The 18,377-nt window shown below is 44.0% G+C and overlaps 5 protein-coding genes across 13 annotated transcripts; 2 read left to right on the plus strand and 3 right to left on the minus strand.

The window, feature by feature from the left end:
• Positions 1-52: 52 nt before the first annotated feature.
• Positions 53-969, minus strand: LOC6551599 (zinc finger protein 593 homolog). The gene is made up of 2 exons (XM_001978428.3): positions 851-969; positions 53-789 (listed from the first exon to the last, which is right to left on the minus strand). Exon 2 carries the CDS (start codon positions 668-670, stop codon positions 182-184), a length of 489 nt encoding a protein of 162 aa, XP_001978464.1. The 5' UTR covers positions 671-789; positions 851-969; the 3' UTR covers positions 53-181.
• Positions 970-1,133: 164 nt separating this feature from the next.
• Positions 1,134-7,857, plus strand: LOC6551600 (high affinity copper uptake protein 1). 8 transcript variants are annotated; one of them, XM_015155892.2, is made up of 7 exons: positions 1,149-1,289; positions 1,764-1,850; positions 4,568-4,646; positions 4,723-4,934; positions 5,010-5,257; positions 5,870-5,899; positions 6,487-7,857. In XM_015155892.2, exons 3-7 carry the CDS (start codon positions 4,613-4,615, stop codon positions 6,686-6,688), a joined length of 726 nt encoding a protein of 241 aa, XP_015011378.1. In that variant the 5' UTR covers positions 1,149-1,289; positions 1,764-1,850; positions 4,568-4,612; the 3' UTR covers positions 6,689-7,857. The 8 variants fall into 8 exon arrangements, with proteins under 8 accessions (XP_015011375.1, XP_015011379.1, XP_015011378.1 ...); XM_015155894.2 differs by having other exon boundaries at positions 1,149-1,240; XM_015155889.2 differs by lacking the exon at positions 5,870-5,899 and having other exon boundaries at positions 1,134-1,289.
• Positions 7,858-8,916: 1,059 nt separating this feature from the next.
• Positions 8,917-14,178, minus strand: LOC6551601 (luc7-like protein). Of its 2 annotated transcripts, none has more exons than XM_001978430.3 (5): positions 13,722-14,178; positions 12,709-13,655; positions 12,379-12,452; positions 11,700-12,291; positions 8,917-9,854 (listed from the first exon to the last, which is right to left on the minus strand). In XM_001978430.3, the coding sequence occupies exons 1-4, from the start codon at positions 13,821-13,823 to the stop codon at positions 12,071-12,073; spliced, it is 1,344 nt and encodes a 447-aa protein (XP_001978466.1). In that variant the 5' UTR covers positions 13,824-14,178; the 3' UTR covers positions 8,917-9,854; positions 11,700-12,070. The 2 variants fall into 2 exon arrangements, with proteins under 2 accessions (XP_001978466.1, XP_026837958.1); XM_026982157.1 differs by having other exon boundaries at positions 11,079-12,291.
• Positions 14,179-14,435: 257 nt separating this feature from the next.
• On the plus strand, positions 14,436-17,254 carry LOC6551483 (DNA replication licensing factor Mcm6). Its single transcript, XM_001978431.3, has one exon. The coding sequence runs from the start codon at positions 14,589-14,591 to the stop codon at positions 17,040-17,042; it is 2,454 nt and encodes an 817-aa protein (XP_001978467.1). The 5' UTR covers positions 14,436-14,588; the 3' UTR covers positions 17,043-17,254.
• Positions 17,255-17,315: 61 nt separating this feature from the next.
• On the minus strand, positions 17,316-18,280 carry LOC6551484 (NADH dehydrogenase [ubiquinone] 1 beta subcomplex subunit 8, mitochondrial). The gene is made up of 3 exons (XM_001978432.3): positions 18,030-18,280; positions 17,692-17,921; positions 17,316-17,620 (listed from the first exon to the last, which is right to left on the minus strand). The coding sequence occupies exons 1-3, from the start codon at positions 18,112-18,114 to the stop codon at positions 17,408-17,410; spliced, it is 528 nt and encodes a 175-aa protein (XP_001978468.1). The 5' UTR covers positions 18,115-18,280; the 3' UTR covers positions 17,316-17,407.
• Positions 18,281-18,377: the final 97 nt, after the last annotated feature.

Below are 18,377 nucleotides of genomic sequence, written 5' to 3' on the forward strand. Positions count from 1 at the left end.
ATTATGCTCTGCCACCTTTGCTCGCATCAAATTAAAATTAATTTTGAATCGATTTACGTTCTGACAAAAATGTATTTAAAGAAAGCAATTGGGAGAAAACAGAGTTTTGGGGATGAAGAAAGTCCAGTCCCCGAGGGCCTTAAGAACTAAGCTAGATCAAAGAATTAAAGCATCCTTTCGGCTAAGTCTCCATTTTCTCGGCTTTCTTGCGCCTCGTTTTGGACGTGGTGGGCGAATCAATGGCGTCTGTATCCTCGGGCACCTCCTCCACTCGGATCCTTTTGCCGGCGACCACGTCCTCCTTCGATGGCTGCGTTTCCATCGACCGCTTCTTCGGCTTCACGAAGCTGCCACGTCCCGCGGCGCGTTCCGCCTCCTCGATGCTGTAGGGCTCGATCTCCAGTGCCTTCAGTCGCCTCTTGTGCACCTTGGTGCGGAAATGTGCCTGCATGGCGGTGTCATCAATGAAGTACTTGGCACAGTGGACGCAGTAGAACTGCGCGAATCCCGGCTTGTCGAGGTCCACATTCTGATTGATCAGTTCGCCGCTCCGGGTGCGCAGGTCATCGTCGATTTGGTCGAGATCACGACGGCGATTCCGCACACGCCACCTCCTCTGAAGATGGGTATCGCCATAATGCATCTTCTTGCGCTTTGTTACCATTCCCATTTTGCAGGCTTTTTATATATTTACAACTTCTACGGAAAATATGAACGTTTGTTTTGGCACGTGTTTTGGTTGCCAGTGGGGTTTTAACTTCTGCTGGTTCCGTAGGGGTTTCCTACAACCTGTAATGCATTTAAACCTTAAATTGATTTACTATTACATTAATTTGTTGCTTAACCTTACCCTTTTCCGGCCAATAAACGAAGTTTTAAAGCTAACAAGTTAATTTAATGCGCACAAAGAATGTTGGAGACGATCCCTGAACGATAGGTTTTTATCGATATGTGGGAAATTCGAGGGGTGTGCACACTGACCCACAGCTGTTTGTATATATTCTAAATAAATACTAATTATTTAAACAAAAAGTTTGTTAATTAGCAATTTGTTGCGACAATAAAATGTATAATTTACTCATTATTAAGCTGAACTACATCTACTTTGAACTTTACGAGACAATTTTTTTTTGGCATTATTTAGTGCCTTTTCGTAGGCATCGCAATGTTAAATAAAAAAAACATATGTTTGCAATTTATTCATCAACAATCGTGCGAACAAGTTGTCTGCGGGCGGACGGTGCGCATTTTGTTTTATTATTATTTATTTCCTTTCCGCAGGAAGTAAAGTAAGCCCCAAACATATATTCATATAAACAGATAGTTCGCTTCGACTTGGGTTGATAAAGTGCTAGTGATACTAGAAATCGAGTATGCGGACTAGACGCACACCCGCAAAACAAACGCACACACATGTGCGATTGGATAACACTGTGAAATAGATCGGGTTTTACACTTGCAAAAACGATTAAAGCCATTATTATTTTTGCATCAGATGCTGCAGCCGGTTCACTATTGCTATCTCGCTTGCTCTCAAAGCTCAGCATTTGCAGTTACTGCGTGTGTGTGTTGTGTGTGTGCTTGTGATTTAGTGCAAAAAGCAACAACGAAGAAAAAAAAAAACACAAACTGTGATTGTTGCTAAAAGATGATGGAGCGGGGTGGGTGGTTTCAGAGGGAGCGGGACAGCAGCTGCTGCATGCATTGTAAAAAATATGTATGATTGTTGTCTTATTGGCATTTTTCGTTGGCTCTGTTTTTAGCTAGACATTCCGTTGAGTTCGTCACTTAAACCGGCGTTACAACATACATACATTGTTACAACTCGAGCAAATTGCCCGCCAATTGCAGTAAGTACAACAACAAGAACACGTACGAAGTGCGTGAAATAGTATAAATTAAACTAAAAACAAAGCTTAGGAATCTTTATCGATAATCAGCGATTGCGATTATCAGTGCCAATCGCTTATCAGTCAATTATACCGTTACAAGCACAATTAACCGCCTGTGTTTGTGGTTCGGGTGATATGGGTTCAAATTCAGATTCAGATCATCAAACTCTCTCTCTCTCTCTCTCTCTCTCTGACTCTCTTTTTTACACATGTGATATAATAGCTTCCCCGCCCCTCAATAGAAAAAACTCACGCACTGAACGAAAATAATCACTCTCGCTCTCCCATTTGTTGTTGCTATACACGTCGGTCGTGATTTGACATTTCGCAAGTGCTGCGAGTGTGTTTGCTAGTGTGTCGTCTGCACGAGGAAGAGAAAAGGATGGGGCTCACTTTGGGAAGATCAGCTGCTGAGATGAAGCAACGGTTAATGCCATTTGTCCATGCAATTACACAGAAAAAAAGGCTTGCGTTGCTTGATGCATTCGATTTCTCTTGATATTTGAAACTCAATTAAATTCAAATTTTCTTTCGATCAACAAGACTGTTCACTATAAGAATAATGAATAGGACACGCTGAATCACATGCATTACGGCCCTTTGAAAACTTTTATCAAAATTTATGAAATATTTCGCTGCGTCATTTAGCATTTAGCATTATACAAATATTTAGGCATAGGAATTTTTGTTGGATGTGACGTAAACATTGTTACTAGATAAATTCAAAACTGAAAATGAACACCATATTTGGTATTACATATATTTAATAACAATATTAAAGATTCATTATTTGTTTCATGAACAGGTAAATACCACTTTTCTCTCGGTGTACAAAGACGAAGTTGCTAATGCAGGCGACTAAAAGCAAGAGTGACAGAGATGATTAGGTCCAACCGGTTTTGTCTGTGCGTTACTTTTCTGGTCTTTAATTATCAGATGGGCTGAAAAAGGGGCTTCAATTGCCACCCACAGAACCACCCAAACGATTTCCTATCGGCGATTCCATAGAAACCAAACAGACCCCACAATGTTATCTAAAAAACTACGCAAATTTACGCTGAACTTTAACTTTTCGATATTTCTGCACCACAATGCGCCCATTGGCATTTTTCCCCCACCGCCACTGTTCAAATCGAAATACGATTGCTGCATCCAAGAGTATCAATAATGTAGTGTATGTTCTCTTTTCATTGGTTATTTTGAAAGTTTTTGGTTTCCGTACCGATCTTTGTCTTGAAAAAACAAATTACTACCGTAACAGAGCTAATTTTCCTTTCGTTTTGGGCCAAAACCGAAAGTAGTGGCAAGCCAGCCAACCAGTTAACCAGTTGTGCCAGTCCAGTTCAGTTGGAAACTATTGAGTCCATCGCTTGAAGGCTAAAGCAGTCTGTTCCTCAACAGATCTCCGCATTAAGAGGTTTTAAATGTGCACTTGTCTATCTATTTTGTATAGAAATTTCGCCGCTCAGAACATGAGGAATTCCAGCGAAACGGGTTTTCCAACACGATTTGATTTCTAAAGCTCGGTTGTGGTCTTGTTTTTTTTTATGAGATGTCGGATGAGATTAATTACATTGAAATTAATTACATTAACTCTTCAATGGAATTTGCGAATGTGTTTATTTCTTTGTGTTCATTTCTGCAGCGTCAGACAAATATATAATATTAATATTAATATTATGGCGACTTTTTTAACTGAGTGACACTTGGCTATCTACTGTAATCAAAGGGAATCAGCCAACAATTTGAAGAGAATCATCATCAGTTGGGATCATTTCAAGGTTTTCCCTATCCCTGACCTCGTATCCGTGAGCTTTCTGCCACCCAACCGCACATCCTGTCATATCAGCGAGCTTCTTGGCCTGCATGCCACAAGTGGCTCGATTTTCGAGCATGTTTCACTGATTACTTCGCAATGTGGTGTCGTAGCCCCTTATCACTGAATTGTGATATTAACTGAACGCGGTGAACCACAGAGACAAACAAAAGTGAAATAAATGAAGTTTTCAGCACAGTTTAATAATGGTTCGCAGTGTTCCCATTTGCAGAAGTGGAACAGCAGTAGGAGGAGTCGTAAGTGACCCATTATAATCCAGGTTAATTCAAGGTCTGAAGTGGGGCCATTTTTTGTTTTGGGGGGGCTTGAGTGAGTGGGCAACGCAGTTTCCTCCGCCTTATCCGGTGGGTGGAGCACGCGTAGCTATGTCTGGCATTTTCATTTCACATTCCCCAGTGCCCATTTCGCATTCGTCATTGAACATTCCCTTCGAAGATGTGAAAGGGAAATGACGGAGGTTGGATTGTTCAGAGATTGACTTTCTAATTGAGATATATCGGTTTGAATGCGATTTTGGGGCTTGGCGCAATTGACCCGAAACACACGTGAAAAGACACCTTTAAATATAGCTCCAAGTATTTGTATCTATACTTAGTCAATATCGTTTATATGATTTTATATATAGTTAATATTTTTATGCTATAGTCCGAACTAGTATTCATTTATCATTGTAAGATTGCTTTAATCTTTAAATCTTTCGTGGAAAATTTATGTAAAAAAAAGCTCTATTATCTTGACCGTCATTGTTGCCATTCATATCATTTATATGTACATTGTTTATTGTTCACATACGAGTGGCAACGATTTAATGCGACTTTCACCCCACTCTTCTTTGCAGTCATTAATCGCAGATCCACATTAAGAAGTCGGTTAACCAGCAGCTATGGACCACACCCATCACAGTGCGCCCGATGTTGGTGGGTTTCCCATTCGGATTTGGATTTCAACACAACCTTGATAATCTAATCCCTGATAATTCTGCATAATCCACAGATCACTCCATGCATCACGATCATGCGGGCATGCACCACGACCACAGCGGCATGGCTGCTGCGACAGCGTCTCCCTTGGATCCTGCCTCGATGCTCGACCTCATCCCCCAAACCAGCGATTTGCAGGCGAGTCACACGGGTCATGTCGGTCACGGAGCTCACAATCATGGCGGTGGCTCTGGAACGGGAATGGAGCACATGATGCCCATGGCGGTAAGCGAGCGGGATTTGTAGGTGTACGAAAATAAAAACCAAAACTACAACGCAATGTTCCATTGGTTACCACAGTTCCACTTTGGCCACAACGAGACGATCCTGTTCTCCTGGTGGCACATCGAAACGGTGGCCGGTTTGGTGGGCTCCATGATCGTCATCTTCTTGCTGGCGCTGATGTACGAGGGACTTAAGTACTATCGCGAGTATCTGTTCTGGAAGACATACAATCTGCTGGAGTACCGACCCGTGACGGGGCCACAAAGAAATCCGGAGGCACCGCGCATACCATCACCGGCAGCGGCAGCTCCCTCGCCCGTGCAGTGAGTTACGGATTGTTGTTTTGTATCCTCCATTGCCCAGTGTGGACACTGGAGGAGACCTCCTGCTATCCCTTCCGCAAAGCGACTTTGTTTAAGCATGCTTTTTGCCCTCACCCATACTGTAGCTTAGTAGCTTTGTATCTATTGTATACTTTACTTGTTGTATATATTAATCTTAATGCTTTCTTCTTTCTTCTCGTTTCGTTTTCGTTATGCTGTTACCCGTTAAATCGTATAAATCGTTACCGCTACCGCTACCGCAACCTCATATTATCATATTCTGATCCATACCATCAATATCAATATCTATATCTGCATCATCATCAATGCGCGTCGCTCTCCATTTGTAAATTGATCCATATCAAAAACTAAAAAATCAACAAACGAAACAATTCAAACCAAATTCATATCGATTCGCTCTGCTGTCTCGCCTCGTTAATTTCGTATAATTGGCTATTGTGATTCACGCGACCGTAATTGAAACTATACTTATATATATATATATATATATATTGTAACTCAATCTGATTCTGTATCTGCATCTGCATCCGCGAATCGCATCCGCAATCGTGTGATGTTCCTCCCGGCACGCTTCGATCGATCCTTTCTTAGATACGTGGGCGAAGTTGTGCACAAGCAACCGTAAGTATCGCTCCATTTCCCACACCATTTAACCTGCCCACCTGCCCAATGAATATATATATATCCCCGTCTCTGTATAATTTTGATGCCTCACTTAATCTTGCATTAGTTAAATCCATATTGTTGGCTATCCGATATGTCCGATATACCCGTGCGCCAGTTAATGGGAAAAATAATTGGAAACGGCTGCGCTCGGCGGCGACAATTTCGTATCGGCTTACAAATTGGCCCGTAATTTGTACAGATATCTGGCTGGACCACAAGATATAGTATTACACATGGTTACGCACCTGTACACAGTACACAGTAGTTCAAGTTGGCAATTTATCTAGAGTCTAACCCTAATCATCAATGGTAGTTTAATCTAACAATGAAACTGTAGAGCAAGAGAACCCCAATCCACAGCCCCCCAAGGATCAGCGATATATATATACATAGATATGTTATGTTCCTTACCAATATGTTCGGTTCTGTTCTGTTCTGATTTTTGTGACGTTCAATTATGTATCTTCTGTTGTCCTACTAAATTTATAAGGGCTAAATGCTGGTATATTATAACTAAATGTAACTCTTTTCGATATAAACAGACCTTCGATGCTGTCGGTTAACCACCTGCTCCAGACGTTGCTGCACGTGCTCCAGGTGACCTTGTCCTTCCTGCTCATGCTGATCTTCATGACGTACAACGTGTGGCTCTGCCTGATGGTCGTCCTGGGCGCCGCCGTTGGCTACTTCCTCTTCTGCTGGAAGAAATCGGTAATCGTGGACGTCACCGAGCACTGTCACTAACAGAGGACGACCCACGGTAGCCTCAGCCGCCGTTGTCTTACAGATATGGAGATGGAGACGGGGGCGGAGGCGTTGGAGGAGGAGGCGCAGATGTCCATCTGAATGAAAGGCAGATGCATTGGTGCTAAGCTGGAATCCCAGGAAGCTCTTATCCCCACACTTCAACCCACTTCAACACACCCTGCAGCAATTGCTATTCTCTAGGTATTAGCCTATAAACTAAATCCCATGCTGGCAGTAAAAGATGCAACCGCTGCATCGTTTACAATCTTTATATACCGACATCAAGATTAACTATATGAACGGTCAATGCTGTCCGTAAAGAAAGTGTAATGCATACAAGAGAACAAAGTGAGCGACTGGCTAGCGAATTGTATAAAGTTAAGCAATGCATATATTACTTTTTTTCCGTTGGTACTCAATCTATGTTCCCAGGATTCCCCCTAAAAGCAAATATATTTTTTTTTATCATTACTAATATACACCATTTTGTATCCCTATTATACGATTATGATTATTATTGTTTGGTAATAAACTCCATTCTTTTATACATATGTATATATATTTATATATATATTACTTTGGATTGTTAGCCCCACAAAAAGACAAGTTTGTTAAATTTGGCTTCCTTGTGAAATGTTGTAAGACTTGAATGTGTGCTTCAACAGTGCGTTTCACAAGTGTAATTTGGTTATGGAAACGATTGTAGATCCCGATCAGCACCAGTTGAGATGGTTGGCATTGATTTATGCTTGCATTTACGTGTTGTTCAGATATTACTGATATTACTTTAGACTACAAAACTTTTACTGTATTATCCAATTAACTTTTACGTGCTCCCACTGCTGATTGTAAATTGTTGTCTGTTTTGTTAATTGACTGTCCGCAAAAAACAGGCGTTCAAGTCGCACAATTGGCTGTTGTGAATTGCTTTCCTAAATGAATGGCCATCCGAACTACATACTGCCTTACTGTCCCGAAACGCACTGTAACCAGCATATGTTCACCTACTCCATTACAGTGCGAAAATAGATTTTGTAGATATTAAACTTAATGCAAATACATACAGTACAGCGACAACAAACTTATAAATACTATAAATATTAAATCGATATTAAATGTACCTATACATTAATAAATATACAAGCAGAATATTGTTAAAACTGAAACGAAACGGACTTTGAATTGGGCAGTTATAACATACAATTTTGTATTCAATCATGAGGAATCATGATCAACCCACTAAAATTTGTTTGTTTTTAACATTTTTCGATTCCTTCAGGTCATCAGTCAAGATTTCAGCTGGAATCTTGTCATTATCTTTTGCAATTCCATTATCCATTTAATCAGCATGTTCACGATCTGTTAATTGGGTTACTAAAGCGCTGAACTCCCCCGATTCTTCGACTAAAAGCTTGATTAATAATTCTCCATCCACCGGAAGCTGCTTTCTCAACAACTCCTTGGTCTCAAAACTGCAACCTCTTCAATTAAACGATTTTCAGTCCATTTCTATCCATTTGCATTAGGGGTTTCTTAGGTTCTGTGAGATTGATTGGGTAGATATGGGGCATTTATGGCGCATCATGGATCGAGGAATACGGATCTCAAACATTGTTACTATAATATTCAATTAACTTTAACGTTGTCTTTTTTTTTTTTTTTGATTTATCTCCTTGTAATTTGCTTTCCCAAATGGATGACCACCCAAATTACATACTGCCCTAATGTCCCGAAACACTCTGTAGTGTTCACCTACTCCATTAAAGTGCCTAAATATATGGATATTAAACTTATTGCAAGTACATAGAGTGAAACAACCACAAATTTAATAATCAGACTGGAAATACAAATCCAAATCCGAATCCGTATGCAAATCCGAATCCTCCTCTGGGATTCTTTAAAATGCACCGTAATCCTTCCAGTTCATAGTGGCGAATTTTATACATATACTTTTAAAATAAAAAGAACAATCAATATTGCTGGGGCAAATGGTGTCGTCAAATAAATCCTTAAGTATTCCTCACAATATAAGAACATCATTTGAGTATGCAAATTTATTAAAATGCATTACAATTTGAAAACCAGAAAAAAAAACAGTGACGATGTATTCATCTTTTGTGACGAAGGATGATGATGTGGCATTTTCGTTTGTATATTAGACACTTTCCGACGGTTCGCTTCGTCACTAAATTGATCATAGTTGCAAAGAAAACAACGGATTATAGTTCGTTTTCAGGTTTTAGTTTGATCTTTATTAGAAAATTATTGCGAGTCTCTCAATAGAATGTGGTTATCCTTACTCATATCGTAATTCATAATTAAAAACATCTTTACATGACTAAAGGCGATCGATCGAGTTTTATTGATTGGTTACACTATATACTTAAATCTGCATTCGTAAATTTCCCTTAACTTTGCTTGCCCGATGGGAACTCAATTCAATTGATTATTTTTTGCTGGTGATTCTGGTAACCAATAAGAATGTAGAGGTTATGGTGGGTGATTAGTGGGTGCGATCGGGGATGCTGGGAAACAGGAAGAAGGTGTAATCCTTCCAGGAATGGGGGAAACAAAAGGAGCTCATCCTAACTCATCATCGAGCTCATCATCGAACTAAGGCGGCCATACATTCATGTATATATGTACGGTTCAAATTGCTCCATAGTATTTTGCTTTAACTGACAACCCGGCGTTTTCAATGCAATATTAATTTTGATCCAAGGATGGGTGAAGTAATGGGTAGAGTTATAGATATATGTATATAATATAATTATAAGTAGATGAGAGAAATTGAAATTCACCTCGTTTTGTATTACGCCTAATACAGTTCTACACGAGTGTCTCTCTCTCTTTCTCTCTCTATCTCAGCGTTCTCATGCACTCTTCTCTCTCTTTCTCTGATCACTGATCACTGATCTTTCGTTGATGATCGTTGATTTCCGGATAGCGTATTTTGGAGCAAGGAGTGCGGATCTCGATTCCCGGATTTCGCCTTGTCTGTCGTGAAGAAACATTTATGTGTGGAGGTGTGGCATAGAAGTTACCTGGTTGGTTCTTCTTTCTTTATGGACATACATTCATATATCCTCCTCTCTCTCACTCTCTCTCTCTCTATATATATTAATTTTTACACCTTGGGGTTCCTTTCCTCGGATGGCGGCTTCTGGAATACGTTTGCAGAAATGAATGTGTGAGTTAAGTGAGCCAGACCAAAAGTTTGGGGCGGTTTAAAGTGGATAGCGCATCTTAGACTAATTTCGAGCTGATCGTGTATATAGATACGGATTCAGAGTGTATCTGAATGTGTGGGGTTTATTTATATATTAAACATTATTATTAAAATTTTTGTATTGGTTGTGTGGTACGAACAGTACAAAACATACAGCTACGGGGAATTCGATTGGCGATGGACGGCTGATCGCGTCACAAATCACAAAATTCGACTTAATCAATATCAATTAAAGAATATCATAATTTTAGGAGTCGGGGGTCAGTCGCAATTTACCTGTTGGTGAAGAGGAGGGGGGAACATGAACATACATACATACATGTGTATGGGTTTGGGAACTCGAACTCTCTCGCCCTCTCTGTCTTTGCTCTGTTTGCTGTCTCCCTCTGATCACTGCCTATGCTTGTGCTTCTTCACTTGTTTTGTATTGTATTTGATTGATTATAATTTAATTCGATTTAGCAATTCAATTACCTCGTGATTTTTCGTGGGTGTCTTGGAATCTTGACTTGAAGAGTTCGCTGGGGTTAGTTTTTTTTTTGTTTTTTTTTCTTATCTTAAAAAGTGGTATAGTGCAGGGGGAGGATGGGTGGGGCAGAAAACCACAACAATGAGTTAGGGATATACAAAAAAAACTGGAATATGTAGAGTTTTGACGGAAAACCGACGATCCTTTTCCAAGGTTAGAGCTCTTCATATTCTCTTTATTTATTCATTAGCATAAATCATTAAGACAATTCGAATAAGCAAACGAAATTAAAATCCAGAAGAATCATTCTTGGAAAGGGCTAATCGGTTGGGTTGGTTTTCAACGATTGATCAAATGTACCTGCAATCTCTCTCTCTTTCTCCCTCCCTCAATCCGTCTCTTTCCGGCAAACCCAGTGGCCAAACCAAGCCAAAATCACATGCAGTACGAATCTCTGACAAAGTCGCTATACAGATATTGCTATTTATACATACATTTATCGTTTGTGGGGTTTATGGTGTTCATGATGTGTGTTCTTGTCGTTTTTTTTTTTTTTTTTTTTTTGGGGGGGGGGGGGGGGCGGTTGTGCAGGGGGGGAGGGGGTAATGCAGGGAACGTATGGAATGCGTGGATCTGTATCTGTTGGGTTAGTTAAGCGCATAGAGATAACAGTAAGACTTGGTAAATACCTGTTTCAGTCAATGTCCCAGTCACAATTGCAAGGAAAACGTCCATAGAACGCTCCGTATCGCCCTAATCCTCAGCCAATCTCTTGGTCATTATATAATATATTTATATATATAGAAGTCTGGTTGCCCAGCACATGGCAAACATCTTGCTTTTATATTCCATTGTTAACTACTTTTAGGACTGATCCATGAACACGAATGAACAACTCCCTCAATATTTGTTTTATAGATACCCATTGCGTATTTTAATGTGCTGTTGAAAGTAAAAAACTTTGAAAACGATCCTGCACAAAATTGATATAGTTGCGTCTTAATACTGCAGAGTTTGAGTAAAAGTGGCGTTGGTGCTTTAAAAACCAGTAGAGTTAACCATAATTGAAATAAAAAGACGCAATCCCGTAGGTCCGTCGGTCCGTCAGTACGTTTCGAAGAACTGAAGCATCAGGAAATCCTTACTCGGATCTCAACCCAACTGGGTACACACATTGGGGGGAGTACACAGATGTGTGCACACAGATACTATAGATCGATATAGAGTAATGGTACGGAAACGAATGTGGAGGAGCACAATGGCGCCATTGGAGTGTTACTTTTTACGGGTTTATCAAGTGTTGGACTCACCTCAGCGCACACGTTACTGCCAGCTCAGATACTGTTTCTTTCTACACTGTTTTTTGATACATATTATTTTTTTTGAAAATTGTGTTAATGATTTTGGTTTGTTTTTTTTTTTATTGGGATACCTCGATGCTGCCGCCCGTGGCCACGGCAGCTGGTGCTTACGGATTGCAGATTTCGGATTTTCGAACACATGAGACGAAGACGAAGACTGAAGATCGCAGATGGGCGAGAGATGGTGTTCGTGCTGAACTTGATCATATTTAGTTGTACGCTTTCGGTTTGGGACTTTGGGTACTGCTCCTGTCTCTCTGATTATTTACTTGTGTTCTTGGTTTGCTATTCACTTGGTTTCTATTTTCTTTTTTTGGTCTCTAGTAGCGACTGCGACTCCGACTGCGGCAATGCCGCTCGCGGCTGTCATGGCGGTAGTGATTATGGTTGTGATTATGGTGGCTCCGGTTGTTCCGACTGCTGCTGCCGCCACCACCACCACCACCACTACCAACTCCACCTCCTCCTCCTCCGCTGCCACCACCACCACCGCCACTGCGCGAGTACGAGTGATGGGAACTGTGGTGCGACTTATGGTGATCTGGAACAGAAAGAGGGCAGTTAAATAAGCGCTCGAGTGCCGTGTGCAAGCGCGACCCCGGACTTCAAAACGAAGCGGGCAACTTACGGTGACGCCGATCCGAGGGCTGGCGATTCTGAACGTAGTCGCGACTTCGCTCGCGGTACTCGCTGCGTGGCTCGCTGAAGGATTAAATAATGGGAAACGCACAGATTAGATATATTATTGATCATCACATTGTCTATAGGATTCTATGACATCACATAGTTTTCTGCTCGTGCAGTAACCAAGTGATAAAATAAACGCAAAGTAATCAAAGAGCATTACTCATAGTCACATTGAAGGCATTCTGCCAATTTTGCTTGAAGATGAACGTATTTTTGTTTTCGATCGTTTCCCAGGTATACATATGTACGTAGGATATGATCAGGGTCTTACCGTCTGCTTTCGTAGGAGTGGAAGCGCTGCACTCGGCCCTCGCGCCGACGTCGTTCCTCCTGCTCGCGCTCCTTCTGTCGCGCCTCATTGATCTCGGCCACTGCGTTGCGCAGCTTGGAGTAGCCCAAATGCTGTTTGCCCATCAAATGGTCCTCGATCCGCTGCTGTGCATCGCCAACGATCAGGAACGCACCACAGATCTCGCACACCTTCATCTGTTTCTCGGGCATGGCGTCGTGCGACCAACCAGCCGCCTTGCTATCGGTCTTCTCCGTTTTGTCCTCGCTGGCTGAACCAGCAACTTCGCCGGCATCGTCTGCGGTTGTGACTACCGGCCCTGCTGCTGGCGCGGAACTTGGAGCTGCATCTGGCGCTTCATCCAGGGTGATGGCGGCTGGAAGAGTGGTTGGAATTTCCTCGCTGGGATTTGCGACCGGACTGCTGCGCGACTGCTGCTGCAGCTCATCCTCCGGTGACTTGGTCAGGCTGATGCTACTGATGGTCTTGTGGTTGGCCTCGTGTTGCTGCATCAACTGCTCCTTCTCCTCCTTGAGCTCCTCGCACAGGGTCATAAGATCCTGGGCCTGGTCCACGTCCCCCCGAATACCGGCTTCCTCCGCCTCCGAGAGAAGCTTATTGATCCTGGCCGTCAGATTGCTCATCTGCTCCTGGTGCCTGCTCATTGGTGTCGTTATATTGGGCTGATCCCTTTGCATTAGAAGCAAACGTTGTTTGCCCTTTTGGATTTTTCGATCCACATCGTGAAGCATCACATTGCAAAAGCGCAAGAACTCATCCTCGTACTGGCGCTTCCGCTGTGAGGGTCTAGCATCCTCGTATAGATGTCGGGCTTCCTCGTCGTGGATGCGGGCACAGGGGCCCAGATCCGCGCGGGTATTTATGAATAGATCGTGCGGACAGAACTTAACGTTGTAGAATTGACAGAACTGGCGAATAAAACAAATTATTTTGGTGGATGTCCTTTTCCCGCGCCATATCCTTGGTGTACTCACCTCCGGATCCTCCCAATTGACCTTGGCGCCCGCCTCCGAAGGATGCAGGTTGCGATTCCTGCCCATCAGCTCGTCGAGCATCTGCCTGGCGGCGTCCACCATTTTCTGGGGCTCCTTCGCAATTTGTTGTTTGTGGGTCAAAACTCCAAAGGGGGCGGTGGTGTAAAGTGGTCCACAGTGCAGTGGTGCCAATGTGGTGCCGCACCGACTTTTATGGCCAGAACGGTGCCGGCGGACAGGTGCACCCACTTAACACACGTGCAATGGGGCGGGAGGCAGGTACTTTCGCTGTTTAATCAGAAAACTCGCCAAAATAGAATCAATAAAATTATTTCACGGAATTCGCGTTGTATCGATTATTTCGGAATAAACCTATCGGTCCATATCGTTTTGCGACATGCATGGGCGACCTATCGGGCTTAAAAATGAACTAATTGTGTTGTTTTTCATGCAAAAACCATGATTTATTAATAATTAGGTTCAATGATTAAATACTATTACTATATTTATCTTATGGTTGATTAAGTATTTAAAATTACGTTATTTTTGTTACATATCTCATGCACCTTTTGGACTACTCAGTAATCAAAATTATTTATTTAAAGGATTTGATAACCACAAATAGCTTAGAAAGAAAATTGAAAAAAATAGTTTCAATAGTAAAAGTAAACAATTTAATTAATTAATGTGACCGTAACATATGTTTTCCTTTGCATCTCTACCCAGAGGCGTTGCCACCCCCTTGCAACTGTCAGAAAAAGGCGCCAAAAAATAGCAAAGCACGCATCTGTAAACATTCGCAAGAAAGGAAAGTAAACCCGGAATTTAGCGCGCTATTCACCAGTTAGAAGCAAGAAGTGACCCAAAATGGATGTGGCAGATGCTCAGGTTGGCCAGCTGCGCGTTAAAGACGAGGTGGGCATTCGGGCCCAGAAGTTATTCCAGGATTTCCTCGAGGAATTCAAGGAGGACGGCGAGATCAAGTACACGCGCCCTGCCGCCAGCTTAGAATCCCCGGATCGCTGCACCCTGGAGGTCAGCTTCGAGGATGTGGAGAAGTACGATCAGAATCTGGCCACCGCCATCATTGAGGAGTACTACCACGTCTATCCATTTCTCTGCCAATCCGTTTCGAACTACGTGAAGGACAGGATCGGACTGAAGACCCAAAAGGATTGCTATGTGGCCTTCACGGAGGTGCCGACGCGTCACAAGGTACGCGATCTGACCACCTCCAAGATCGGCACCCTCATCCGCATCTCCGGCCAGGTGGTGCGCACCCATCCCGTCCATCCGGAGCTAGTTTCCGGCGTGTTCATGTGCCTCGATTGCCAAACTGAGATTCGGAATGTGGAGCAGCAGTTCAAGTTCACCAATCCCACCATTTGCCGCAATCCCGTCTGCTCCAATCGCAAGCGTTTCATGCTGGATGTGGAGAAGAGTCTGTTCTTGGACTTCCAAAAGATTCGCATCCAGGAGACCCAAGCAGAGTTGCCTCGCGGCTGTATTCCCCGCGCGGTGGAGATAATACTGCGATCGGAGCTGGTAGAAACCGTACAGGCTGGCGATCGCTATGATTTCACGGGCACTCTGATCGTGGTTCCCGATGTAAGTGTTCTTGCCGGAGTGGGCACTCGGGCAGAGAACAGTTCCCGCCATAAACCGGGCGAGGGCATGGATGGAGTCACTGGCCTAAAGGCTCTGGGCATGCGTGAGTTGAACTACAGGATGGCCTTCCTCGCCTGCAGTGTCCAGGCAACCACAGCACGTTTTGGCGGCACCGATCTGCCGATGTCGGAGGTGACAGCCGAGGATATGAAGAAACAGATGACGGATGCCGAGTGGCACAAGATCTACGAGATGTCCAAGGATCGCAATCTCTACCAGAATCTGATCACCAGTCTCTTTCCCTCGATCTACGGCAATGATGAGGTCAAGCGGGGCATTCTGCTCCAGCAATTCGGCGGTGTTGCAAAGACGACCACCGAAAAGACATCGCTTCGTGGCGACATCAATGTGTGCATTGTAGGTGATCCGAGCACGGCCAAATCGCAGTTCCTTAAACAGGTTTCCGACTTCTCGCCGCGAGCGATCTACACCTCTGGCAAGGCATCCTCTGCAGCGGGCTTAACCGCAGCCGTTGTGCGCGACGAGGAATCCTTTGACTTTGTCATCGAGGCGGGCGCCCTCATGTTGGCCGACAATGGCATTTGCTGCATTGACGAGTTCGACAAGATGGACCAGCGCGACCAGGTGGCCATTCACGAGGCCATGGAGCAGCAGACCATATCGATTGCCCGCGCCGGTGTGCGTGCCACTCTGAATGCCCGCACTTCGATTCTGGCCGCAGCTAATCCCATCAATGGGCGATACGATCGCTCCAAGAGTCTGCAGCAGAACATTCAGCTGTCTGCACCGATTATGTCGCGTTTCGATCTGTTCTTCATTCTCGTGGACGAATGCAATGAGGTGGTGGACTATGCCATTGCCCGCAAGATAGTTGATCTGCACTCGAACATCGAGGAGTCTGTGGAGCGGGCTTATACGCGCGAAGAGGTCCTTCGCTACGTGACATTTGCGCGGCAATTTAAGCCGGTGATTAGCCAGGAGGCCGGACGCATGCTGGTTGAGAACTACGGTCATTTGAGGCAGCGGGATACGGGCACGTCGGGCAGGAGCACGTGGAGAATCACGGTGCGCCAACTGGAGTCCATGATCCGACTGAGCGAGGCCATGGCCAAGCTGGAGTGCTCCAATCGCGTGCTGGAGAGACACGTCAAGGAGGCCTTCCGTTTGCTGAACAAGTCCATCATTCGCGTGGAACAACCTGACATTCATTTGGATGACGATGAGGGTCTGGACATGGATGATGGCATTCAGCATGACATCGATATGGAGAACAATGGAGCAGCGGCCAATATGGATGAGAACATGGACACCTCCGCCAGCGGCGCCTTGCAAAAGAAGAAGTTCACACTTTCCTTCGAGGACTACAAGAATCTGTCCACCATGCTGGTGCTGCACATGCGCGGCGAGGAGGCGCGCTGCGAGGTGGAGGGCAGCGATACGGGCATCAAGCGCAGCGATGTGGTCACTTGGTATCTGGAGCAGGTAGCGGAGCAAATTGAATCCGAGGATGAGCTAATCTCGCGCAAAAACCTCATCGAGAAGCTGATCGATCGCCTCATCTACCACGATCAGGTTATTATTCCACTTAAGACCTCCAAGCTGAAGCCGATATTAAAGTCTCAGGGCCAGGATGATGACGAAACGGAGGACGATCCCCTGCTGGTGGTGCACCCCAACTACATTGTGGAGTGAACCCAGCCGGACAACAGTTTATTATACACTAATCTAACTAGTTAAGTTTCTGTTTCCACGTCTTGCTTTTTTTTTGGTCACCCAGACAATGTATTTAGCCGTAAGTGTAGAGTTTAAAGACATTACTAAAACTCATTAAGGATTTTATGGTCCTTTTGCGGCCCATATTCCAAATCATTCATGTTTTCGCCAAAAATAAACGTTCATCTCAAGTTGCGGTTGGTCTCTCAAGCAAAAAGGAAGGGCAAAATGATACGAAATCCATGTTTCAGCTTAGTTTCCATTCATTTTAATTGTACAGATGCGTTGATTAATTGCCTATGAAATAAAAACGAGGCCCGCAGAGCGATCGAGAGTGGTACATTCTACTTCTCGAAGGTGTAGTGCTTGACGCCATCGCTGGGATATTGCTTGGCGGCCACGGGGCGGTACATCTTCTTGTCATCCAGCCAGTAGTACAGTGCCAGGCAGCCGGACATGACTCCCAGGAAGCAGACAAAGTAGTACGAGTTCTTGTAGCGCGGCGGTTCGGCCTGCGACCAGCGATCCTCGCTGTACAGATCGTGATCCGCCGAGATCTACAATCGAAATATATTAGGTTTTAGATTCGATTTTTTGAAGCCAACTAGCTGATGTTGCTGGCACTTACGGGCTCGTGGTGGTTTCGCTTGTGCTCCGGATAATCCCAGGGATAGTACGAGTCCTTGGCCTCCACACCCAGACCGCCGCCCACTTTGGGATAATCTCCGTAGCCCAGACCGTCGTCAGCATACGGTTTGTACTCCTCCGGCAGCAGATAGTACTTCTTGGCCGCCGCCAGACGCTCCTTCTCCGTCTGTGGATACGGTCCCGGCTTGTAGTCTTTGTTCCAGCCAGCCACTAAAACGAAAAAGGCGAGTTTGTAGCATTCGGTACATGCAAAAGTTACGTAAACAAAACAGAGGAGCACGAATGCACAGATGCCAGCGCATCCGGATCTCCACTTACTGCTGCGGATCGCCTGGCGAGCCACGGCAGGATTGGCGGCGCACAGCTTTTGGGCCAGGCACACGGTTTTTACAAACGCCGACATTGCAGGCTCGCTTCAAAAATAAGTTCCCAAAAAGTTCAAATTTCCGAAAAAACAGCTGTCCGCCTGCGGATGGCACACAAACGATAGGCTAGATGCTGTCCTCTATCGATAGTTGAGGCAAGCAATAGTTGTACTTGCAAGAAAGATATATCAACAGATTTAACTTATCAGTGTATTCAATTTAGAGTATTTCGCAATGAAATATTGTTTTTCTTAAACAGTAACTGCTATGGTTTGTGGTATTCGTATAAGCTTTTATGAAA

This window comes from Drosophila erecta, unplaced genomic scaffold (genome assembly GCF_003286155.1).
Source record: "Drosophila erecta strain 14021-0224.00,06,07 unplaced genomic scaffold, DereRS2 tig00000126-arrow-pilon, whole genome shotgun sequence".
Lineage (NCBI taxonomy): Eukaryota > Metazoa > Arthropoda > Insecta > Diptera > Drosophilidae > Drosophila > Drosophila erecta.

Excerpts from the sequence above, each read along its gene's own strand:
- LOC6551601 (XM_001978430.3), bottom strand. The coding sequence starts at position 13,823 with ATGGTGGACGCCGCCAGGCAGATGCTCGACGAGCTGATGGGCAGGAAT. Across the intron at positions 13,656-13,721 it reads TCAATTGGGAGGATCCGGAG|TTCTGTCAATTCTACAACGT; the intron begins GTGAGTACACCA and ends TTTATTCGCCAG. Across the intron at positions 12,453-12,708 it reads CACTCCTACGAAAGCAGACG|CGAGCCACGCAGCGAGTACC; the intron begins GTAAGACCCTGA and ends TTAATCCTTCAG.
- LOC6551484 (XM_001978432.3), bottom strand. The coding sequence starts at position 18,114 with ATGTCGGCGTTTGTAAAAACCGTGTGCCTGGCCCAAAAGCTGTGCGCC. Across the intron at positions 17,922-18,029 it reads TCGCCAGGCGATCCGCAGCA|TGGCTGGCTGGAACAAAGAC; the intron begins GTAAGTGGAGAT and ends TTTTCGTTTTAG. Across the intron at positions 17,621-17,691 it reads AGCGAAACCACCACGAGCCC|ATCTCGGCGGATCACGATCT; the intron begins GTAAGTGCCAGC and ends TTTCGATTGTAG.
- LOC6551600 (XM_015155893.2), top strand. The coding sequence starts at position 4,613 with ATGGACCACACCCATCACAGTGCGCCCGATGTTG. Across the intron at positions 5,258-5,869 it reads GCAGCTCCCTCGCCCGTGCA|ATACGTGGGCGAAGTTGTGC; the intron begins GTGAGTTACGGA and ends ATCCTTTCTTAG. Across the intron at positions 5,900-6,486 it reads GAAGTTGTGCACAAGCAACC|ACCTTCGATGCTGTCGGTTA; the intron begins GTAAGTATCGCT and ends CGATATAAACAG.
- LOC6551599 (XM_001978428.3), bottom strand. The coding sequence starts at position 670 with ATGGGAATGGTAACAAAGCGCAAGAAGATGCATTATGGCGATACCCAT.
- LOC6551483 (XM_001978431.3), top strand. The coding sequence starts at position 14,589 with ATGGATGTGGCAGATGCTCAGGTTGGCCAGCTGCGCGTTAAAGACGAG.